Source organism: Salmo salar, chromosome 22 (genome assembly GCF_965601325.2).
Source record: "Salmo salar chromosome 22, fSalSal1, whole genome shotgun sequence".
Classification (NCBI taxonomy): Eukaryota; Metazoa; Chordata; class Actinopteri; order Salmoniformes; family Salmonidae; genus Salmo; species Salmo salar.
The window spans coordinates 39,589,295-39,615,619 of record NC_138312.1 but is presented as its reverse complement, the minus strand read 5'-3'; the positions used below and the strand labels follow the sequence as shown (position 1 = coordinate 39,615,619).

The window sequence follows — 26,325 nt, the reverse complement described above, 5'->3', positions numbered from 1 at the left end:
CAGCGCGTGTTTTTGGAAGACAGACGGACCACCTCTGCTAATTAGCAATCTATCGTGCGCTGAACGCCTGTGTGTATATAATGGGAAAAGGCCACCAGAAACGTGTTGTCACGGAAAAAATACTGTCGGCTGCAACTATGATAAAGCCGGTAAATAGTGTACAGTAAGTGTATATTTTGCGTTAAATTATGTGGATGTTATATGAACGAACATAACGGGCTTTTGTTTTTAGAACCGTATCGCAATTGAGAATCGATTCACGTTTAAATAGAATATTTTGCTGCCAGAGTCAGTCTACCTCTAAAATAACATACAAGGTCCTTGAACCTTAAGGCAGGCTCCTTATTAAGAGTAAGTACATATTGGGCTATCCCAACATAAGATGGCAGCACAAGCAAAGTTATTTGTCACAATTTAGAATGTATTCACTCTATTTTGAACGTCCTGTAACTTTTTGTCCAACCTCAGTATTATAATACATTTATGTTAAGGATTTACACAAACATTACACGGTAGGCTACATGTTTGAGTGCAGGACTGAAATGGAACCCTTCCTTCTGTGCAAGAGATTCAGTGGGGATATTTGAAGTGCTGCACCCTAGGACCGACTGCCAGTAAGGGTATACCTCTCGTTGCATTGTAGCAAATATACTGGTAACTAACCCTTCTTCTGTCTGTGATTGTAGCGTCGAGAGTGATCAGGTACGATACACACCCTTCGGTTATCTTCCTTGACATAATTTAACTCCAATGTTGTCATATATGCTGCTGCTACTGTTTATCCTGTTGCTTAGTCACTTTATCCCTACCTTTAAATCAGTGGCGAACCGTAACTATGGCCCTAGTCTCCAGAGGGACCAAAAATCTTCCATTACGTTGTATCAAACTCAAATCAAGAAAATAACATAAAACATAGTATCATTTATTATATCTTCTGTAGTCGGACCATTCTAGTTCTACTGAAGGAGAAATGAAAACAGGCCTGGCCGAGCTTCGGAGACAGAAAATCATAACAATACAAAAGCACAACCATTTAATTTCCCAAATTAAATTAAAAGTTATTTTATGACCTTCATCACACTAACCAGTGATCTAAAGTTTAAATGCAACAATGTTTCATAGTCATTATTTTCAGAGATCGCAAACATCAAGTGAGCTGCAAAAAAAAGTGTCATTCACCAGATTATCATTTGTAAACAAAGATTGAAAGTTAAAAGGGTGGCGCTAACAAATTAGCAGCAACATCCACCTTGAAGTTAATAACAGCTGCTAGAGCCGCTGTAGCCATTGTCACACTACTACAACACAAGCTAGCTAGCATTTCCGTGGGAAAACTACTGCTTGCGCCTCTGATTATTTGCTCGTCTTGCGCCCTCAGTAGTGATGTGTCTAGGCCTTAGAGAAAGAGAAGGGTGCAATTTCGGCCTGCATTCTTGTATCTGCAGGACTTCTATAAGTACATTTTATACTTTTTATACCCCTTTATACTTTTATAAGTACATTTTTAGGTTAGGGAAGGCAGAAGCGATCCAGTACAGTAGGTGGCGTTATTGAACAATAACGTTGGATGCCAGCCGCCGATTCAATACCCCCCCCCCCATTAATGTTACTTACCTTACAGATCACAAAGTGAGCTCATTTCCACTACATTCATATGCAAATACGTTTGATTCATACACTGGCTTGTCTGGCTGGCATGTTTTCATTTTAAACAGGCATTCCCTTATCTAAACTCAAATAATTGTAGTCCTCAATTATGATTTAAAAAAAAAAAAGCATAGCTTATTAGTACACCTTTGTGGTTGAATATATATCTATTGTATGTCTTATGATCCAATTTAATGTTGAACTAACAAATACCATCAAGGGATACGTTACAATTTACAATAATGAACACCTTATGAAACAGCTGTGAAAACCAATCTAGCAATATTTTAGATTTAAATACATAACCATTGATATTTTTTTGGTACATGTGTGTCAATTTACTTTCAGATTTTTTTGTACACTCACATGGCAATCAGACTGAAATACAGAATTCTGGTGTGTGGAATAGAGAGGGGGTGGGTATTGTGTGGATGGGAGGTTGAATAGAGAGGGGATGGGTATTGTGTGGATGGGGTGTTGGTAAAGGATGACATCAGGTGGATCCATGTCTGGGTGTTAGGCATAACCCCTAGGTCCTGGAGAACAGGAGCAGTGTAAAGGGAATAGGGTAGGAGACAGAGGTAAACAAGCAAGCACACAGGTTAAATGATTGTCAGGTATGTAAAAATACAGTTATTGAATTATTTAATTTAAATGTTTGATTAGACATGCAATAATGTTAATGGCAGACAGAAAAGAAAGGATACCTGTCTAATTTTTGATGTCAGTGGGGTTGGTAAGGGATGGTCCCTGGAAAACATAGAGTGATGAGTTGTGAGAGAAACTCCAGGGGGGTGTCATGACCACTGGGGTCATACATACCTACCTGGAGGTGGCAGTTACTTAACGTGATCCAGTTGTTAGCCTTGAGATTGACTATTTGGAGAAACCCCTGGGCCAGTGTTGGTACTGCTGACAGCATGGTGATGCCGCCCACCACGAGGCAGCAAATAGTTATTATCTGAGATTTTTATATTCACCTTATCGGATGTCCGGGTCTCGCCTTCCTTTCGTCCTTCTTCCAAGCCAAGTCATTCGCCCAGATGTCGAAGCACTTGGTCCCCTTGATTCTTCTCAGGTGGCTCTCCTTTTTCTCATTCGCCCTGTCCATGTTCAGTCTAACCTTCATTGATAATATAAATAAATGCAATTATTACAAATATATCTCTTGTAAGGCCAGAAAATAAATTAACAGCGGACAATAATTTGTACCTGGTCAAAAACCTCCACATCCTTCTCAGTCCGTGCCTAAAGGTGGTCTTCAAAGGCATTCTGATCTGCTTCAACAACTTCCACCACATCAGGTGGAGTATCAGTGACCTCAAAGAACGTTATGCAAAAGAAAACACTAATTCAATAAAAAAAAGATATACGACAGTATATGCAATAATGTTACAATTGCATTGTTTATGTCAGTTAACTGCTGCGGCTCCCCTCCATATAGCAGGCGATAGAGTGAATACTCTGGAGGCCTGGACACTGCTGTGTTGTGTGCAAAGATAATTACCTTCAGATTGTCCTTCCACCGTTCCTGGTACCCGTCAAGGGACTTGCCCATGGCAGTCCCGTTGGTCCCTTCATCCAACATGGAGTCACCATACATCTACTCATTCACATTATATATAACTCACTGTACGATCAGTGTCAATTTATAAAACACTCTAAATTACTGGGCACCTATGCAAAACAATGCCACAACCATTACATTAAGCTGACATTGACTAAAACCAACTAGGCGAGAGCTAACTACTATTGTGCTTAGCCAAGGTAAATTTGGTTAGCATCAAGCTAGCGAACTGTTACACTATTTTCGTACAAATATTAACACTAACATTTTATCGTGACGTCACATATTTACATGTATTACCTAAAGTGAACTGAGCCTTTGTTCATAGAAAATAAAACAAATTGGATCTAAAACGTTAAAAAAAAAAGTACAGAAAGTTTGGGCGCCATGTTAATCCCTTCTCGTTCCTTTGTCTGTACATTATGCCTTGAATCTATGCTATCGTGCCCAGAAACCTGCTCCTTTTACTCTCTGTTACGAACGTGCCAGACGGCCAGTTCTTATAGCCTTGAGCCGTACTCTTATCCTACTTCTCCTCTGTTCCTCTGGTGATGTAGAGGTTAATCCAGGACCTGCAATGCCTAGTTCCACTCCTACTCAACAGGTCAATGACAGAAGTCATTTGCTGACTTCTGTAACCGTAAAAGCCTTGGTTTCATGTATGTTAACATTAGAAGCCTACTCCCTAAATTTGCTTTATTCACTGCTTTAGCACATTCTGCCAACCCGGATGTCTTAGCTGTGTCTGAATCCTGGCTTAGGAAAACCACCAAAAAAACTGAAATTTCCATCCCTAACTATTACATTTTCCGCCAAGATAGAACTACCAAAGGGGATGGTGTTGCAATCTACTGCAGAGATAGCCTGCAGAGTTATGTCTTACTATCCAGGTCTGTACCAAAACAATTTCAGCTTCTACTTCTAAAAATTCACCTTTCCAGAAACAAGTCTCTCACCGTTTCCGCTTGCTATAGACCACCCTCTGCCCCCAGCTGTGCCCTGGACACCATATGTGAATTGATTGCCCCGCCATCTATCTTCTGAGCTCGTGCTGCTAGGCTAGGCTAAACTGGGACATGCTTAACACCACGGCCATCCTACAATCTAAGCTTGATGCCCTCAATCTCACACAAATTATCAATGAGCCTACCAGGTACAACCCCAAATCCGTAAACACGGGCACCCTCATAGATATCATCCTAACTAACTCGCCCTCCAAATACACCTCTGCTGTTTTCAACCAAGATCTCAGCGATCACTGCCTCATTGCCTGCATCCGTAATGGGTCTGCGGTCAAACGACCACCCTTCATCACTGTCAAACGCTCCCTAAAACACTTCAGCGAACAGGCCTTTCTAATCAACCTGGCCCGGGTATCCTGGAATGACAGTGACCTCATCCCATCAGTAGAGGATGCCTGGTTATTCTTTAAAAGTGCCTTCCTCACCATCTTAAATAAGCATGCTCCATTCAAAAAATGTAGGACCAGGAATAGATATAGCCCTTGGTTCACTCCAGACCTGTCTGCCCTTGACCAGCACAAAAACATCCTGTGGCGTTCTGCATTAGCATCGAATAGCCCCCGTGATATGCAACTTTTCGGGGAAGTTAGGAACCAATATACACAGACAGTTACGAAAGTTAAGGCTAGCTTTTTCAAACAGAAATGTGAATCCTGTAGTACAAACTCAAAAAAGTTCTGGGACACTGTAAAGTCCATGGAGAATAAGAGCACCTCCTCCCAGCTGCCCACTGCACTGAGGCTAGAAAACACTGTCACTACCGATAAATCCACTATGATTGAGAATTTCAATAAGCATTTCTCTACGGCTGGCCATGCTTTCCACCTGGCTACCCCTACCCCGGTCAACTGCCCGGCACCCTCCACAGCAATACTTCTGGCCCTTCTTTGGACACTGTGTTAACTAACCTCCAGACGAGCTTCAATGCCATACAACTCTCCTTCCGTGGCCTCCAACTGCTCTTAAATGCAAGTAAAACTAAATGCATGATTCAACCGATCGCTGCCCGCCCGCCCAGCATCACATCTCTGGACGGTTCTGGCTTAGAATATGTGGACAACTACAAATACCTAGGTATCTGGTTAGACTGTAAACTCTCCTTCCAGACTCACATTAAGAAACTCCAATCCAAAAATAAATCTAGAATCGGCTTCCTATTTCGCAACAAAGCATCCTTCACTCATGCTGCCAAACATACCATCCTACCGATCCTCGACTTCGGCGATGTCATTTACAAAATAGCCCCCAACACTCTACTCAATAAACTGGATGCAGTCTATCACAGTGCCATCTGTTTTGTCACCAAAGCCCCATATACTACCCACCACTGCGACCTGTACGCTCTCGTTGGCTGGCCCTCGCTTCATTCTCGTCGCCAAACCCACTGGCTTCAGGTCATCGACAAGTCTCTGATAGGTAAGGCCCCGCCTTATCTCAGCTCACTGGTCACCATAGCAGCACCCACCCGTAGCACGCGCTCCAGCAGGTATATCTCTCAAGTCACCTCCAAAGCCAATTCCTACTTTGGCCGCCTTTCCTTCCAGTTCTCTGCTGCTAATGACTGGAATGAATTGCAAAAATTGCTGAAGCTGGTGACTCTTACCTCCCTCACTAGCTTTAAGCACCAGCTGTCAGAGCAGCTCACAGATCACTGCACCTGTACATAGCCCATCTTTAAATAGCCCATCCAACTACCTCATCCCCATACTGTATTTATTTATCTTGCTCCTTTGCACCCCTGTATCTCTACTTGCACATTCATCTTCTGCACATCAATCACTCGTGTCTAATTGGTATATTGTAATTACTTCGCCACCATGGCCTCTATTGCCTTACCTCCCTTTTCTTACCTCATAGAGGTAGATTTAGATTTTATTGAACTGTATTATTGACTGTATGTTTTGTTTATTCCATGTGCAACTCTGTTGTTGTATGTGTCGAACTGCTTTGCTTTATTCTTGGCCAGGTCGCAGTTGTAAATGAGAACTTGTTCTCAACTTGCCTACCTGGCTAAATAAAGGTAAAATAAAAATAAATAAATGTAAACCATTAGCAACCTAGCCTAATTCCATTAACTTACTTACAATGAGGATAATACCAACCAGTTTTTCACTCAGTTAAAACTGCCTTCAAACATCAACAAACTCATGGACTATGTAATTAACCATGTTACCTCAATATTTTGAGTTATATTGCATTTTTGCACATTACATACCTGAATTAATAGTTAAAGTGATGAGACGGAGAAACGTTCATTTTCAGAACTAGTCATTCTCCATAATGATGAAGAAATGTTAAATATCTCACTAACTCACTTCATTGATGTCACAGCTCCCCTAGTGGCAGTAATTGTATACATACATTAAATGAAAATACCTGGGAGGAAAAATGAAATATAAAAAATATGACCATACATGCAGTTGAAGTCGGAAGTTTACATACACCTTAGCCAAATACATTTAAACTTAGTTTCACAATTCCTGACATTTAATCTTAGTAAAAATTCCCTGTCTTAGGTCAGTTAGGATCACCGCTTCATTTTAAGAATGTGAAATAACAGAATAATAAACTCAGAAAAAAGAAACGTCCTCTCACTGTCAACTGTCTTTATTTTCTGCAAACTTAACATGTGTAAATATTTGTATGAACATAAGATTAAACAACTGAGATATAAACTGAACAAGTTCCACTGACATGGAATAATGTGACCCTGAACAAAGGAGGCGTCAAAATCAAAAGAACAGTCAGTATCTGGTGTGGCCACCAGCTGCATTAAGTACTGCAGTGCATCTCCTCCTCATGGACTGCACCAGATTTGCCAGTTCTTGCTGTGAGATGTTACCCCACTCTTCCACCAAGGCACCTGCAAGTTCCCGGACATTTCTAGGGGGAATTGCCCTAGCCTTCACCCTCCGATCCAACAGGTCCCAGACGTGCTCTATGGGATTGAGATCCGGGCTCTTCGTTGGCCATGGCAGAACACTGACATTCCTGTCTTGCAGGAAATCACGCACAGAACGAGCAGTATGGCTGGTGGCATTGTCATGCTGGAGGGTCATGTCAGGATGAGCCTGCAAGAAGGGTACCACATGAGGGAGGAGGATGTCTTCCCTGTATGTCTTTCCTGTCACCCTGTAGTGCTGTCTTAGGGGTTTCACAGTACGGACATTGCAGTTTATTGCCCTGTCCACATCTGCAGTCCTCACGCCTCCTTGCAGCATGCCTGAGGCACGTTCACGCAGATTAGCAGGGACCCTGGGCATCTTTCTTCTGGTGTTTTTCAGAGTCAGTAGAAAGGCCTCTTTAGTGTCCTAAGTTTTCACAACTGTGACCTTAATTGCCTACCGTCTGTAAGCTGTTAGTGTCTTCACGACCGTTCCACAGTGGCATGTTCATTAATTATGGTTCATTGAACAAGCATGGGAAACAGTGTTTAAACCCTTTACAGTGAAGATCTGTGAAGTTATTTGGATTTTTATGAATTCTTTGAAAGACAGGGTCCTGAAAAAGGGATGTTTTTTGTTGTTGCTGAGTTTAGTAAAAGTAATGATTTATTTCAGCTTTTATTTCTTTCATCACATTCCCAGTGGGTCAGAAGTTTACATACACTCAATTAGTATTTGGTAGCATTGCCTTTACATTGTTTAACTTGGGTCAAATGTTTCGGGTAGCCTTCCACAACTTTGGAAGTGTCCTTGGGGTGATTGTCCATTTGGAAGCCCCATTTGCGACCAAGCTTTAACATCCTGACTGATGTCTTGAGATGTTGCTTCAATATATCCACATCATTTTCCATCCTCATGATGCCATCTATTTTGTGAAGCGCACCAGTCCCTCCTGCAGCAAAGCACCCCCACAACATGATGCTGCCACCCCCGTGCTTCACGGTTGGGATGGTTTTCTTCGGCTTGCAAACCTCCCCCTTTTTCCTCCAAACATAATGGTCATTATGGCCAAAGAGTTCTATTTTTGATTCATCAGACCAGAGGACATTTCTCCAAAAAGTACTATCTTTGTACCCATGTGCAGTTGCAAACCGTAGTCAGGCTTTTTTTAATGGGGGTTTTGGGGCAATGTCTTCTTCCTTGCTGAGCGGCCTTTCAGGTTATGTCGATATAGGGCTCGTTTTACTGTGGATATAGATCCTTTTGTACCTGTTTCCTCCAGCATCTTCACAAGGTCCTTTGCAGTAGTTCTGGTATTGATTTGCACTTTTCGTACCAAAGTACATTAATCTCTAGGAGACAGAACATGTCTCCTTCCTGAGCGGTATGACGGCTGCGTGGTCCCAATGTGTTTATACTTGCGTAGTATTGTTTGTACAGATGAACGTGGTACCTTCAGGTATTTGGAAATTGCTCCCAAGGATGAACCAGACTTGTGGAGGTCTACAATTTTTTTCTGAGGTTTTGGCTGATTTCTTTTGATTTTCCCGTGATGTCAAGCAAAGAGGCACTGAGTTTGAAGGTAGGCCTTGAAATACATCCACAGGTACACCTCCAATTGACTCAAATGATGTCAATTAGCCTATCAGAAGCTTCTAAAGCCATGACATCATGTTCTGGAATTTTCCAAGCTGTTTAAAGGCACAGTCAAGTTAGTGTATGTAGACTTCTGACCCACTGGAATTATGATACAGTGAAATAATCTCTGTAAACAATTGTTGTAAAAATGACTTGTAATGCACGAAGTAGATGTCCTAACTGACTTGACAAAACTATAGTTTGTTAACAAGAAATTTGTGGAGAGGTTGAGAAACGAGTTTTAATGACTCCAACCTAAGTGTATGTAAACTTCCGACTTCAATATGTGTCACATATACACATGGCATATGCTTGAGTACCACCTTGGCATCTATGATCTGCTTGCCTCAATAAATGAATACTAGAACATTGGTAGCCAGAATTAGCTCTTTCAAATAAAATCAAACTTTGTCACATGCGCCAAATACAACAATATACCTTACCGTGAAATGCTTACTTACAAGCCCTTAACCAACAGTGCAGTTCAAGAAGAGTTTAAGAAAATATTTACCAAATAAACTAAAGTAAAAAATAAAATGAACGATTACAAAAAGTAACACAATAACATAACGAGGCTATATACAGGGGGTACTGGTACCGATTCAGTGTGCGAGGATACAGGTTAGTTGAGGTAATTTGTTCATGTAGGTAGGGGTGAAGTGACTATGCATCGATAATAAACAGCGAGTAGCAGCATTGTACAAAACAAATGGAGAGGTGGGGGGCAATGCAGTAGCAGCTTTGTATCTAGTCTCATAATAATTGCATAACGGTGCAAGTTAGACATGTTATCTTTTGTTTGCATGTTTTAATTTTTTTTATTAAACCTTTATTTAACTAGGCAAGTCAGTTAAGAACAAATTCTTATTTACTATGACGACCTACCCCAGCCGAACCCGGACGACACTGGGCCAATTGTGCGCTGCCCTATGGGACTCCCAATCACGGCCGGTTGTGATACAGCCTGGAAATGAACCAGGGTCTGTAGTTATGCCTCTAACACTGAGATGCAGTGCCTTAGACCGCTGCGCCACTCGGGAGTCCCAAGCAAGTCTTTTTTTGTTGGTCCTGTCGATGTTGTGATCACACACAGGTTACTTTGCCTGCTTGCAAATGTGTTCTAAAACTGGGGATGTTTCATAGTATTTCCGATTATCTTAACTCACCACCACCACCAATTAATTTTATTTTTCACAGATATCCACAGAACCACAACTGCAATACAGGCCTACACTCAGTTAAAAAGGTGCTATCTACAAACTAACAGGACTCTTTCACTGTCCCCATAAGAGAACCCTTTTTGATTCCAGGTAGAACCCCTTCTGTGTCTAGGTAGCTCCCTTTTTGGCTCCATTCCACATAGGGTTCTACCTGGAACCAAAAAGTTCTCTCGTTTGGTGACAACCAAAGAACCCTGTTGGAACCCGTTTCTCAAAGAGTGTACTCAACAAGTTTAGCCTGATAAGTTTACACCATTTGATTCTGTACTCAAACATCTGCCTGGTATTCAAGATAACATGCAACATAGCAGCACCACCACCCTTTGAAGGTTTTTGTCAACCTGTGCTCAGACTTAAAACACAGTGTTCCAAGAACCTCCACCAGGGGTGACTGTAGTATGCTCAAACGGACAAAATGCAGGCGAGGCACCCCACACTCATTTTCGATCCCAAGGGGTCTTCATTTTCATACTGTATGCTCTCACTCTCATCACTATCTCCTTTGCCATCTTCTCATGTCTTTACTTGGAACTCCATCACACACACACACACACACACACACACACACACACACACACACACACACACACACACACACACACACACACACACACACACACACACACACACAATAGCATCTTGCTTACATTTCTCACATTTTAGGCATCCAGCTGAGGCCTTGGATGGATCATGTTACACTGAGATGGGCACAGGGGTATATGTACAGTCATTTTTAGTGTGGTGGCAAAGTAGTTGAACAGGAGAAGAGGATGTGGTTACTTGTGGAGGGAGAACAGTGAGGTGGGTGGGTTGAGCACCTGCAGTGAAGCTGATTGGTTGCTCTGGCTCATCACATCTTAACTAAAAGAAAGAGATTTAGAAATGAGTTAGACATTGCCATAGTTCAACAGCTGAAAAGCAGTCATTAACATACTCCCAGAAATAGCAATGTATTCACTGAATGAAGTAGCCTACCCATCCCCATGTACAATTGTATTCATCAATGAAATAAATTATACTATAGCACATTCAATTACATTATTGTTGTAGGCTATAGACTACTCTTGTATCTACAATAACGTAATCATGGAATGAAATGGCGTACCCATCCACATTTAATTGATAAATTAGATAAATAATACTAGCACATACAGTTAGATTGTAGAATAGGCTACTACTGTATCCACACTATATTAGGATACCGTTGTGATATTGTCAGGCGTGATTTTAGGTCTTCGATCGAAGTTGCATGTTGTACCTCGTTTCCCTTCAGTGAAAAGTAGTTATTTAATTAATCCATTAAATAAATAATACTAGCACATCAAATTACGTTATTGTACACTATCCTACTCTGCTATAGACATAGTAATAATATTGCCTACGTGCTTTCGACAATGTTATCAACAAAAAATTATTATTTTCAAATAAACCAAATTTGCCTTAACACAGTAGGCCTAAATATTTCCTAACGATATCACAACTTAAGTAAAGCCTACTTACTCCTCAATTGGATCAAGTACATCTTGGTAATTATTTATCGTTTCTAATGAAACTATCTGGGGCAGACACTCAAATCGCTTCTGTTGCTTGTAAAAAAACAAGAATGAATGAATGTGTCGCCGCCGAGCTCTCAAATACCGTGCCAGTCTCTCACTGTATGAATGGTCACTGCAATCCGAATTCCGGGGAACGTCCTTACCCTAAACTAACACTAAACTTAACCAATTTACATTATTCTACTTTTTTGTGTACCTTTTAACTAGGCAAGTCAGTTAAGAAAAAAATATTATTTTCAATGATGGCCTAGGAACAGTGGGTTAACTGCCTTGTTCAGGGGCTCCCTCTGTACTTGATAGAGGGAGGGACATCCCAAGGAACCCGATTAGCACAAACCCTCTGGGGAAAGTCTGTGAAGTGCTCTATTCGACTGAAGGGACATCCCAAGGATCCCTAATAGCACCTATGAACTCATCTGAAAGCCGTTGACACAACCGTTATTGGCTGTCTGTGGAACTGGTAACAACACAGTCTGTGATTGGCTAACAACATTTAGATCTGTATACAGCGAGATAAGATAACATACCATGCCATGAGGTGTTGAGGGAAAGACAGATTGGGCATCATCTTTTCTAGGCCATTAGCGATAACAGGAAATACACAAGCCGTAGGCTACACTGTAGTTCAATGTGGTTATGTTGGAATGTCTGCTTGCACGGGAAAAATTGTACGTTTCTAACATTTAGAGTTGAGATTTAATTAATATAAACTATGCACATGACGTTAGTAAGGCGTTGGTGTCATGTCAGTCAGACACGTAACGCAGGAGTCACACAGACGTTTGTAAGGCGTTGGTATCATGTCAGGTGGTACGTTGCCAAGGCTTATGTCCCTGATCACCCCTCATAGCACACGGTGTCGCTAACTACCTCTGCACATCGACTCAGTACTGGTACCCCGTGTATATAGCCAACTTATCGTTACTCATTGTGTATTTATTCTTCTTGTTATAATTGTTCTATTATTTCTTTGTATTCTCTGCATTGCTGGAAAGGGCTCGTAAGTAAGCATTTCAATGTTAGTCTGTTGTTTACGAAGTATGTGACAAATAAAATTAGATTTGTTTCATGGTTAAAAAGTATACACCATGACGAACGTCAGCATGTAATAACGCGTGTAACGCAAGCAGTCTCGGTACACCTGCCCCTATGCGTGTTGTCAGTGGAGGGTATACGCCGTATACCCAGTTATTTTTCAATGGGCATTAAGTATACTCACTTCTTAATCCCTTCGATGCATATCAAAGTAGCCTAGTTTAGTGGTCTAGTGGAGGTATGTCATATCAATTAATAAGGTTGATGGAACATATCAGAATGTTTAGCTTAAAATGTTGATTAACTATTATTTCTAAACATTTTAGGTGCAGCAATGTGCACACGGTGCAGGCCTACATGCGAATGTTACAAAATGCAATTTACAGGAAAAGCATTCTAAAATGTGCACCACCCATACCTGAAAATAGTTTCATAGACAGAGATGGAAATATCCATTAGACATTTTAGAAAGAAGGGAGCTCTAAAGATGCGACAACTTACAACTATCATGGGTTTATTAATATGACTAAGATCATACCTTTGGCTGCTAGACAATGAAATAAAGTTTAAAGAATACCAACAGAACAGGAGAACATTGAGGTCTTTATAAAATACTTGTCTCCATGTTTCTATGGTGGGATTTTGGCTGTAGACTACTATGAAGCAAGGCAAAACATGCCTCAATGTCATGAAGTAAAACATAAGGAAGGAAAAATATAGCGACGCTAATGGTAGGCCTAACCGTCTTCTGGTAGATGGAAAGGCTTTCCCAAAAACTCTCAATTTAAAATGTTAACTAACTACAAAGTAGTCTTTGCCTACCTGGCGGAATGATATCATAATTATTTGCATCAATCCAGTGGCCATTTGTTTTGCTAACTACATCTCAGAAACACTGCTAACCAAACAGCAGTTTTAGATGCCTGCCACTTAAATTAAACGATAACTACACAACAAAAAATACAATTCCCAGACCTTAGTGGTCTCCTGATGTGGTTTAAACATTGTTATGGACATAGAACATCCTATTTAGTTGTTTTTTCTATTAAAAAAGTGTGACTTATAGCGAAAACCAGAAAAAAAATTACCAATCAGAAACCTGCAAATTTCTGGCTTAGTTGACAGCCTCAATTTATCTGTTTCACTAGTAGGCCTACCTGCACAGTACAGCTTGGGTTGGCCTGACTGTGAAAGATAATTTTAGGTTATTTAAGAGTGCATGTCACTGTTTCTCATACATTTTCACACAGAGCATCTTTCCTTCAACGGGCAGGCCATTTGGTACAGTTTTTGCTCAATTAGAGTATACTCACTTCTCCAGGCACCACTATGTGGTAGAGGTCGGCCGATTAGGATTTTTCAATACCGATTATTGGAGGACCCAAAAAAAAGGCGATACAGATTAATCGGCCGATATTTATTTGTAATAATGACAATTACAACAATACTGAATGAACACTTATTTTAACTTAATATAATACATAAATACTATCAATTTAGCCATAAATAAATAATGAAACATGTTCAAATTTGGTTTAAATAATGCAAAAACAGTGTTGGAGAAGAAAGTAAAAGTGCAATATGTGCCATGTAAAAAAGCTAACGTTTAAGTTCCTTGCTCAGAACATGAGAACATATGAAAGCTGGTGGTTCCTTGTAACATGAGTCTTCAATATTCCCAGGTAAGAAGTTTTAGGTTGTAGTTATTATAGGACTATTTCTCTCTATACGATTTGTATTTCATATACCTTTGACTATTGGATGTTCTTATAGGCACTTTAGTATTGCCAGTGTAACAGTATAGCTTCCGTCCCTCTCCTCGCTCCTACCTGGGCTCAAACCAGGAACACATCGACACCAGCCACCCTCGAAGCAGCGTTACCCATGCAGAGCAAGGGGAACAACTACTCCAAGTCTCAGAGCGAGTGACGTTTGAAACGCTATTAGCGCGCACCCGGCTAACTAGCTAGCCATTTCACATCGGTTACATGATGTTCTAATAGGTACTTTAGTATTGCCAGCCTAATCTCGGGAGTTGACAGGCTTGAAGTCATAAACAGCGCAATGCTTGAAGAATTGCGAAGGGCTGCTGGCAAAATGCACGAAAGTGCTGTTTCAATGAATGCTTACGAGCCTGCTGGTGCCTACCACCGCTCAGTCAGACTGCTCTATCAAATCATAGACTTAATTATAATATAATAAACACACAAATATGAGCCTTAGGTCATTAATATGGTCGAATGCGGAAACTATCATTTTCGAAAACAAAACGTTTATTTTATCTAACGGGTGGCATCCCTAAGTCTAAATATTCCTTTTACATTGCACAACCTTCAATGTTATGTCATAATTACGTAAAATTCTGGCAAGTTAGTTCGCAATGAGCCAGGCGGCCCAAACTGTTGCATATACCCTGACTCTGCGTGCAATGAACTGACACAATTTCACCTGGTTAATATAGCCTGCTAACCTGGATTTCTTTTAGCTAAATATGCAGGTTTAAAAATATATACTTCTGTGTATTGATTTTAAGAAAGGCATTGATGTTTATGGACAGGTACAGTCGTGCAACGATTGTGCTTTTTTCGCAAATGCGCTTTTGTTAAATCATCCCGTTTGGCGAGGTTGGCTGTCTTTGTTAGGAAGAAATAGTAATCACACAGTTCGCAACGAGCCAGGCGGCCCAAACTGCTGCATATACCCTGACTCTGTTGCAGAGGTGACACATTTTCCCTAGTTAAAATAAATTCATGTTAGCAGGCAATATTAACTAAATATGCAGGTTTAAAAATACACTGCTCAAAAAAATTAAGGGAACACTTAAACAACACAACTCCAAGTCAATCACACTTCTGTGAAATCAAACTGTCCACTTAGGAAGCAACACTGATTGACAATAAATTTCACATGCTGTTGTGTAAATGGAATAGACAACAGGTGGAAATTATAGGCAATTAGCAAGACACCCCCAATAAAGGAGTGGTTCTGCAGGTGGGGACCACAGACCACTTCTCAGTTCCTATGCTTCCTGGCTGATGTTTTGGTCATTTTTGAATGTTGGCGGTGCTTTCACTCTAGTGGTAGCATGAGACAGAGTCTACAACCCACACAAGTGGCTCAGGTAGTGCAGCTCATCCAGGATGGCACATCAATGTGAGCTGTGGCAAGAAAGTTTGCTGTGTCTGTCAGCGTAGTGTCCAGAGCATGGAGGTGCTACCAGGAGACAGGCCAGTACATCAGGAGACGTGGAGGAGGCCGTAGGAGGGCAACAACCCAGCAGCAGGACCGCTACCTCCGCCTTTGTGCAAGGAGGAGCAGGAGAAGCAGTGCCAGAGCCCTGCAAAATGACATCCAGCAGGCCTCAAATGTGCATGTGTCTGCTCAAACGGTCAGAAACAGACTCCATGAGGGTGGTATGAGGGCCCGACGTCCACAGGTGGGGGTTGTGCTTACAGCCCAACACTGTGCAGGGCGTTTGGCATTTGCCAGAGAACGCCAAGATTGGCAAATTCGCCACTGGCGCCCTGTGCTCTTCACAGATGAAAGCAGGTTCACACTGAGCACGTGACAGACGTGACAGAGTCTGGAGACGCTGTGGAGAACGTTCTGCTGCCTGCAACATCCTCCGGCATGACCGGTTTGGCGGTGGGTCAGTCATGGTGTGGGGTGGCATTTCTTTGGGGGGCCGCACAGCCCTCCATGTGCTCGCCAGAGGTATCCTGACTGCCATTAGGTACCGAGATGAGATCCTCAGACCCCTTGTGAGTCCATATGCTGGTGCGGTTGGCCCTGGGTTCTTCCTAATGCAAGACAATGCTAGACCTCATGTGGCTGGAGTGTGTCAGCAGTTCCTGCAAGAGGAAGGCATTGACGCTATGGACTGGCCCGCCCGTTCCCCAGACCTGAATCCAATTGAGCACATCTGGGACATCATGTCTCGCTCCATCCACCAACGCCATGTTGCACCACAGACTGTCCAGGAGTTGGCAGATGCTTTAGTCCAGGTCTGGGAGGAGATCCCTCAGGAGACCATCCGCCACCTCATCAGGAGCATGCCCAGGCATTGTAGGGAGGTCATACAGGCACGTGGAGGCCACACACACTACTGAGCCTCATTTTGACTTGTTTATGGACATCACATCAAAGTTGGATCAGCCTGTAGTGTGGTTTTCCACTTTAATTTTGAGTGTGACTCCAAATCCAGACCTCCTTGGGTTGATAAATTGGATTTCCATTGATTATTTTTGTGATTTTGTTGTCAGCACATTCAACTATGTAAAGAAAAAAGTATTTAATACGATTATTTCTTTCATTCAGATCTAGGATGTGTTGTTTAAGTGTTCCCTTTATTTTTTTGAGCAGTATATATACTTGTGTATTGATTTTAAGACATTCATGTTTATGGTTGGGTACACGTTGGAGCAAGACAGTCCTTTTTCGCGAATGCGCACCGCATCGATTATATGCAACGCAGGACAGGCTAGATAAACTAGTAATATCATCAACCATGTGTAGTTAACTAGTGATTATTATTGATTTGATTGATTGTTTTTTTATAAGATAAGAGTAATGCTAGCTAGCAACTTACCTTGGCTTCTTACTGCATTCGCGTAACAGGCAGGCTCCTCGTTGAGTGCAATGTAATGCAGGTGGTTAGAGCGTTGGACTAGTTAACCGTAAGGTTGCAAGATTGAATCCCCAAGCTGACAAGGTAAAAAGCTGTCATTCTACTCCTGAGCAAGGCAGTTAGCCCACCGTTCCTAGGCCGTCATTGAAAATAAGAATGTGTTCTTAACTGACTTTTCTTATAAAAAAAATATAAAACAAATTCGGCAAATCGGTGGCCAAAAATACCGATTACCGATTGTTATGAAAACTTGAAATCGGCCCTAATTAATCGGCCATTCCGATTAATCGGTCGACCTCTACTATGTGGTGTTATCATTGAGCAACTAACAAAAAAGTCAGTGTCTTATCATTCACTTAGAAATAAAACAGTATCTGGACTTTGCACCTTCCAGAGCTTTTTTGTGCTTTATTTTGCAGCCTCAGCTATTTTGTCAAATTTTCTTTTTGTCAATGCAGTGAAAGTAACCTACCCATTTTTCATACTTTTCCTGATTTCCTCCATCTACAACATGAGATGTGTGTATTTCTGTGCCAGGTGTGATGCGTGTGCCACTGCACTGGGTGCTGTGGGATGTGAAAGACACCCTGCTGAAGGTGCGCAGGTCTGTCGGGGAGCAGTACTGCCAGGAGGTCAAGCGAACAGCAGGTTTCAGTCTTAACCCTACAGAGGTGGAGGCTGCCTTCCGCCAGTCCTTCCATCAGTACTCCAAACTCTACCCCAACTACGGTTTCGCCCAGGGCCTGGGGGGGAAGGCCTGGTGGATGGGAGTGGTTCGGGACACCTTCGCCCAGTGTAGAGTGCAGGACGCAGCCCTACTGGACACACTGGCCCACAACTTGTATCATGGCTTCTGCAGCCCTAATAACTGGGAGGTGAGTATAATAATTGTTTCTATCAGCATTACAGTATGTTGTATAATTCATGTAACATCTCCAGAAATGTGATATTATGATTGTGCAAAATGATCTTGTATACCTACATGCATTCATTGAAATAGTTTAATTGTAAACCATCCTCAATATCTATCAATTGGAACAATTGTGCCACATTGTCAAATTAATAGTCTGTATCTTCCGTACTAAGGTATTTCCAGACTCGGCGAAGACCCTGGAGAGCATATCCTCCCTGGGACTGAAGCAGGGTGTGGTGTCCAACTTTGACAATCGCCTGGAGGGGATTCTACGAGACTGTGGCCTGCTGTCTCACTTCAGCTTCCTGCTCACCTCAGAGGAGGCCGGTATAGCCAAGCCTAACCCAGCAATCTTCCACCAGGCACTAGAGAAATGTGGCGTAACAGCCGCGAGTGTAGCTCACATTGGGGACCATTATGTCAATGACTATGTGACCTCTCGGTCACTGGGCCTCCATGGGTACTTGCTGGACAGACAGGGCAGGAATAAATACCCTGATGTTCCCCCACAGCATCGATTAAAGACCCTGGAGGAGCTACCTGCACGTCTCCAGCAACATATGGACTAAATGTTATCTATTACACAAGTAAACTCAAGCCAGGATTCAAACAAACCGCACTGTGCCAACATTTCACTGCACTTGACATTAAAGTATAAAAAAATATATATAAAATCCAAGCCGTGAAACTAGCCCCAAAACTTAACACATGAAATGACCACTTTTAGATTATCTAAAGACGTACATACAGTGAGGGGAAAAAAGTATTTGATCCCCTGCTGATTTTGTACGTTTGCCCACTGACAAAGAAATGATCAGTTTGTAATTTTAATGGCAGGTCTATTTGAACAGTGAGAGACAGAATAACAACAAAAAAATCCAGAAAAACGCATGTCAAAAATGTTATAAATTGATTTGCATTTTAATGAGGGAAATAAGTATTTGACCCTCTCAATCAGAAAGATTTCTGGCTCCCAGGTGTCTTTTATACAGGTAACAAGCTGAGAATAGGAGCATAAGAATAGGAACTCTTAAAGGGAGTGTATACCTGTATAAAAGACACCTGTCCACAGAAGCAATCAGATTCCAAACTCTCCACCATGGCCAAGACCAAAGAGCTCTCCAAGGATGTCAGGGACAAGATTGTAGACCTACACAAGGCTGGAATTGGCTACAAGACCATCGCCAAGCAGCTTGGTGAGAAGGTGACAACATTTGGTGCGATTATTCGCAAATGGAAGAAACACAAAAGAACTGTCAATATCCATCGGCCTGGGGCTCCATGCAAGATCTCACCTCCTGGAGTTGCAATGATCATGAGAACGGTGAGGAATCAGCCCAGAACTACACGGGAGGATCTTGTCAATGATCTCAAGGCAGCTGGGACCATAGTCACCAAGAAAACAATTGGTAACACACTACGCCGTGAAGGACTGAAATCCTGCAGCTCCCGCAAGGTCCCCCTGGTCAAGAAAGCACATATACATGCCCGTCTGAAGTTTGCCAATGAACATCTGAATGATTCAGAGGACAACTGGGTGAAAGTGTCGTGGTCAGATGAGTCCAAATTGGAACTCTTTGGCATCAACTCAACTCGCCGTGTTTGGAGGAGGAGGAATGCTGCCTATGACCCCAAGAACACCATCCCCACCGTCAAACATGGAGGTGGAAACATTATGCTTTGGGGGTGTTTTTCTGCTAAGGGGACAGTACAAATTCACCGCATCAAAGGGACGATGGACGGGGCCATGTGCCGTCAAATATTGGGAGAGAACCTCCTTCCCTCAGCCAGGGCATTGAAAATGGGTATTCCAGCATGACAATGACCCAAAACACACAGCCAAGGCAACAAAGGAGTGGCTCAAGAAGAAGCACATTAAGGTCCTTGAGTGGCCTAGCCAGTCTCCAGACCTTAATCCCAAAGAAAATCTGTGGAGGGAGCTGAAGGTTCGAGTTGCCAAACGTCAGCCTCGAAACCATAAGAAGATCTGCAAAGAGTAGTGGGACAAAATCCCTCCTGAGATGTGTGCAAACCTGGTGGCCAACTACAAGAAACGTCTGACCTCTGATTGCCAACAAGGGTTTTGCCACCAAGTACTAAGTCATGTTTTGCAGAGGGATCAAATACTTATTTCCCTCATTAAAATGCTATAATAAATTATTTTATAACATTTTTGACTTGCGTTTTTCTGGATTTGTGTGTTATTCTGTCTCTCACTGTTCAAATAAACCTACCATTAAAATTATAGACTGATAATTTCTTTGTCAGTGGGCAAACGTACAAAATCAGCAGGGGATCAAATACTTTTTACCCCCCTCACTGTATAATTTATCTAATGTTTTCGTAACTTATTTCGCCAATACATTTTATATCACGTTGTGACACCTTCCAATTAATGGATTATGTTCAATAAATAAAAATGCCTGTTCTACAGCCATGGCTACATTCTTCTACGACTTAACTCCTCTCTTGGAAATGAATAGATTTTTTTAATACAGCATTAGATTTCACCTCACTTGAGCTGAGAAAAGGAGGAATCGGGCCGGTTATTTATGGTCGTGGCTAGATGTGATGCAGCTAATGTCAAAGTGATATCAAAAGTTGCATGTTTGAGTTGCATCAGGAAGATTTTTTTTTTGCATTTTACCTAACCTTAACCTAATTCTCCTAACCTGCAAGTCACTTCTGACATTAACTGCATCCCGTCCAGTCAAAACCGTTATCTGACATAAAAAGCTATGACTGGCTGCACATGATCGAGAGAAGCACTCCAAAGTGCATCCACTCTGAGGGCAGGAACCAGTATTTATTTGTTTGCATGGGTGGTCCGTCACGCCATTCAGTACAACCCAGTGAAAAGCATACCGCAATCCATCTTAAGCCTATTTTCAGTGTTGTGTAGTTTTGGCCTAAAAGGCATGAATTCTTTGTTCATTATAGTAGAGCTCTTTTGTTACACAGCAAATTGGCCAGTGTTACCTTTTCAATGTAACATTCTTTGTGTTGATTCAGGAGTTAACATTTTCAACACAGTGTTACTATGAGCCCATCCTCCCCAACGAACTTAAATTAAGCGTGTACCAGAATGAGGCTCACACCTCACTGCCTATTGTTCCTGCAGTGAGGAAATTCCCATCTTCAGAGAATATTTTGACAACTTCTCTACAGATAATTGTTGTCTGGAGCTGAAAAAGCAGTAGCCTAGCAGTATGCAAGTCAAGGAGCCAAATTAACGTCTCTTTAAATGTGATTAAATACTTTGTTACGTCATAGAGAACACATGGTATATAATTATAGAGTAAGATACAAGTTTCTTTGTCTATAGGTCAGCTGATTGTATACAGTGCATTCGGAAAGTACTCAGACCCCTAGTCTTTTTCAACATTTTGTTACGTTACAGCCTTATTCTAAAATTAATTACATTATTTTTTTCCTCAATCTACACACAATACCCCATAATGACAAAGTGAACAAAGGTTTAGACATTTTTGCAAATGTATTCAAACTAAAAAAACAAACCTTATTTACATAATTATTCAGACCCTTTGCTATGAGACTCGAAATAGAGCTCAGGTTCATTCTGTTTCTATTTATCATCCTTGATGTTTCTACAACTTGATTGGAGTCCACCTTTGGTAAATTCAATTGATTGGACATGGTTTGGAAAGGTGCACACATCTGTCTATATAAAAAGGTCGCACAGTTGACAGTGCATGCCAGAGCAAAAATCAAGCCATGAGGTCAAAGGAATTGTCCGTAGAGTTCCGAGACAGGATTGTGTTGAGGCACAGATCTGGGGAAGGGTACCAACACATTTATGCAGCATTGAAAGGTCCCTAAGAGCACAGTGGCTTCCATCATTCTTAAATGGAAGAAGTTTGGAACACTAAGACTCTTCCTAGAGCTGGCCACCCGGCCAAACTGAGCAATCGGGGAAGATTGGCCTTGGTCAGGGAGGTGACCAAGAACCCGATGGTCACTGATAGAGCTCCTCTGTGGAGATGGGAGAACCTTCCAGAAGGACAACCATCTCTGCAGCACTCTACCAATCAGGCCTTTATGGTAGAGTGGCCAGATGGAAGCCACTCCTCAGTAAGAGGCACATGACAGCCCGCTTGGAGTTTGCCAAAAGGCACCTAAAGGACTCTGACCATGAGAAACAAGATTCTCTGGTCTGATGAAACCAAGAGTCACGTCTGGAGGAAACCTGGCACCATCCCTACAGTGAAGCATGGTGATGGCAGCATCCTGCTGGGGGGATGTTTTTCTGCGGCAGAGACTAGGAGACTAGTCAGGATCTAGGGAAAGATGAACGGAGAAAAGTACAGAGGATCCTTGATTAAAAACCAGACTGGGGCGAAGGTTCACCTTCCAACAGGACAACGACCCTAAGCACACAGCCAAGACAACGCAGGAGTGGCTTCGGGACAATGTCCTTGAGTGGCCCAGCCAGAGCCCGGACTTGAACCCGATCGAACATCTCTGGAGAGAACTGAAAATAGCTGTGCAGCGACGCTCCCCATCAAACCTGACAGAGCTTGAGAGGATCTGCAGAGAAGAATGGGAGAAACTCCCCAAGTACAGGTGTGCCAAGCTTGTAGCGTCATACCTAAGACAAGGCTGTAATCGCTGACAAAGGTGCTTCAACAAAGTACTGAGTAAAGGGTCGGAATACTTATGTAAATGTGATTTGTTTTTCTTTTTAATACATTTGCAAAAATGTCTAAGCATGTTTTTGCTTTGTCATTGTTGGGTATTGTGTGTGTAGATTGATTCAATTGAAGAGAAAAAAAAACAATTTTAAAATAATGCTGTAACAACAAAATGGAAAAATTCAAGGGGGTCTGAGAACTTTCCGAATTCACTGTAGGTCAAATCAAATAAAAATTTGTCACATACGCTGAAATGCTTAAAAGCCCTTAACCAACTAAGTTAAGAAAAATAAGTTGAAGTATTTACTAAAACAAACCTAGGTGAAATTATAAATATTAAAGAGCAATAATGCAAATAGTCCTGGTAGCCATTTGATTAGCTGTTCAGGAGTCTTATCGCTTGGGGATAGAAGCTGTAAAGAAGCCTTTTGGACCTAGACATGCCGTGTGGGAGCAGAGAGAACAGTCTATGAGTAGGGTGGCTGGAGTCTTTGGCAATTTTTAGGGCATTCCTCTGACACCGCCTGGTATAGAAGTCCTGGATGGCAGGAAGCTTGGTCCCAGTGATGTACTCGGCCGTACACACTACCCTCTGTAGTGCCTTGCGGCCGGAGGCCGAGCAGTTGCCATACCAGACGGTGATCAGTGGGGCAAATGTGTTGTTACCTACCCTTACCACTTTAGGGCGGCCCATCAGGAAGTCCAGGATCCAGTTGCAGAGGGGTGTTTAGTCCCACGGTCCTTAGCTTATTGATGAGCTTTGAGGGCACTATGGAGTTGAACGCTGAGCTGTAGTCAATGAATAGCATTCTCATGTAGGTGTTCCTTTTGTCCAGGTGGGAAAGGGTAGTGTGGAGTGCAATAGAGATTGTGTCATCTGTTGGGGCGGTATGCAAATTGGAGTGGGTCTAGGGTTCCTGGGATAATGGTGTTGATTTCGGTAGGGAGAGGGGGGGGTACAATCCTGGGAGGGATAGTGGTTTTTTTGGGGGGGGGTCTCATTAACCTAAAGATAATGAGACCCCCCTATCCCAAGAGAGGGTAAAGGGTACATTCTCTCTTTGTATGCATAGCTGACTATTATACTGTATACTAAATGAAAAATGGTCATATCTTTGATACTGTACCACATTTCTTTTATTTGCATATAAGCAATGTAAAGATGTGCATTCTAAGGGGAAAACCCTCTAATCTTGTTCTAGTATTGTATGTTATATTGTAATGTCTAATTCAAAGACATGGCATGAATAAGAATCAAATAACTCAAGTGAGTTTTGTTGAAAAAGGTGTCCAATCAATGATAACATTAAAATGAATGTATTGTACTGGATCAAATGACAAACATAATGGGTTCAATAAAGTAAAAAAGTTGTAATATGATTCTGATTGGGGTGACAAAATCCTACAAAAAAATAAGGTTTTTTGTTTTTCTTTTCAATTTAAGACCTAGACAACCAGGAAAGGGGAGTTCCTTAATTATTAGTGACCTTAATTCATTGATCAAGTACAAGGGTGGAGAGAACCTGCAGACATTCAGCCCTCCATGGAATGAGTTTGACATCTGCTATATAACTGTCATGACGTGGCCCTTTCTGGGTATAGAGCGTGGCAAACCCCTCCCTCTCCTACACCCAGGTACTGTTATATCAGGTCGTAAATTCCTGGAGACTCCTCCTGGCCATGCAATATAGAGAGAGAGTTTCACAGTAGAACAAAGGAACTTCTTCTTCATCACAGAACTTGAGAACTGAACAATTATCCATGTTTTGGAGAATGTGTAAACAGTGGGTGGAGAAGCCAGCTACGACCGGTCCGTTTTGTTTTATGTTTGACCTCATGAAAGACAATACAGCTACATTACCATAACTCTGTTTATACAGGTGCCTCCGTTATGAGGTTTGCGTCTAATTATTGTGTAAAATGAATGAGTAAAGATTAAACTATTTGTGAAATGATGTTAATGTGAGAATTGTATTCCCTTTAAAGTTTAACTAAGTCATTGGCCTGCCCCCATGAGCACAGACATGATCTGGCGTCATGGAACAGCCCTTCTCTACTGTTACGAATAAAAACCCCACCTGAAGAATTCCTCTTCAGACCATGCTTACCTCGGTCAGCTGAGGGGGCAAAGGTTTGAGTAGAGACCACAAAAACCTCAGTATAAGCTAAGGTTGTAATGGTTGTTGAATTCCTAACCATACCACGTGGCGCATTGGCTACACGGCGGGAAATGGTTAAACTCTGAGAATATCGATCCCAACAGAATAAGAGCAAATCTTAGATACTAATTACTAGTCTGCAGCTAGAAATTGTTAACCTGGGATGCAAAGACCGACAACTGCCGAAACATCTATTCTATAAGAACATTTCTGAATGGTACTCTGAAGTATCCATTCTAACCATGAGACTTCAGGGAAGCAGAGACGCTTGGATGAACTTTCCAACAGAAAGACAGACGATTCCAACAGAGATCACGACGACACACTGAGCGTAAATATATATTGATTGCAATTATTCCCGAATGAGTGAGCGTTCATGTGCAAAGGATTAGCATTTAAATTAATATAATTATCAACTGTGTAGTGACTCATGTCTTTCCTGCCCTTCTCAGTCCACACCCACTTCCCTTTGTCCACCAAGCCGTCATATCGGTTTAGCCCACTAGGGAACCTCCCCTATCATTTCCTTGTAACCATATCTACTGTTTGTTTATGCATTTGATTATTTAGTTAGTAAATAAATGATTAAGACAATTAATGTATGGATGATTCATATTAAAGGCTGAGTTTGTGCAGATAACCAACAATGTACGACGTTTGGAATGAGACAAACGTGAGGTAAAGAATAATTCATTAATTAGAAGACTAATTGATCAGATATTAAAATATCTGAAGGGTTATATTAGGAAAATTATAACTTTGTAATCTGAAGATTTTCTTCGGTGTCCATACTACCTAGTTAGTTACATTTACATAATTAGTTTAATCACGTAATAATAATTAGAGAATTGATTTGATAAAGTAAGTCTTCAATTTAATGATGCCAAAGACACGACATACCTCTTCTATTGACGCAGTGCATGGTTAAGCCGTTACTGCGAGAACAGTAGATCCCTTTTTACAAAGAAATATCCCATTGAAGAGCGTCTGCGTTTACATATGTTGAGTGCAGTGATCATGATGATGTGTATGAGCACAATCAGCGATTATATCCGAGGGGGAGAGAGGGAACGTTGGGCTGGGAGGATGGACAGCTAGGTGGGGGAGTTGGAGCTTGCTCACTTAACCATAATACTGATATTCCTAGCCATCTATGCCAAGGCAGATGCTGGGAATGTTGGGTTAGGATCAGAGAGGAGGGTCAGAAGTTCAAAACCAACACCAAAAGAAAAGGTGGCCCTGAGAGGCACCAAAGAGCTTTAGGCAAAATCATTGTCTCCAATATAGGGCCATAACAGCTGAATTAGAGCTTGGCCTTTGGTTTTTCCCCTTTTCCTCCATCTGATCATCCTCCTCTTTCTATCCATTCTTCCTCTCTATCACACAGTAAGCCTTTTGTGCATT

The 26,325-nt window shown here is 41.8% G+C and overlaps 1 protein-coding gene across 1 annotated transcript; it reads left to right on the top strand.

Moving 5' to 3' along the window:
- Nucleotides 1-576: 576 nt before the first annotated feature.
- hdhd3 (haloacid dehalogenase-like hydrolase domain containing 3) lies at nucleotides 577-24,717 on the top strand. Its single transcript, XM_014167857.3, has 3 exons — nucleotides 577-702; nucleotides 17,735-18,072; nucleotides 18,284-24,717. The coding sequence occupies exons 2-3, from the start codon at nucleotides 17,740-17,742 to the stop codon at nucleotides 18,677-18,679; spliced, it is 729 nt and encodes a 242-aa protein (XP_014023332.1). The 5' UTR covers nucleotides 577-702; nucleotides 17,735-17,739; the 3' UTR covers nucleotides 18,680-24,717.
- The last annotated feature ends 1,608 nt before the right edge of the window (nucleotides 24,718-26,325 follow it).

Bases quoted from the DNA above. Each gene is read 5' to 3' on its own strand.
- hdhd3 (XM_014167857.3), top strand. From the start codon at position 17,740: ATGCGTGTGCCACTGCACTGGGTGCTGTGGGATGTGAAAGACACCCTG. The intron at 18,073-18,283 runs GTGAGTATAATA...TTCCGTACTAAG, and splicing joins GCAGCCCTAATAACTGGGAG to GTATTTCCAGACTCGGCGAA.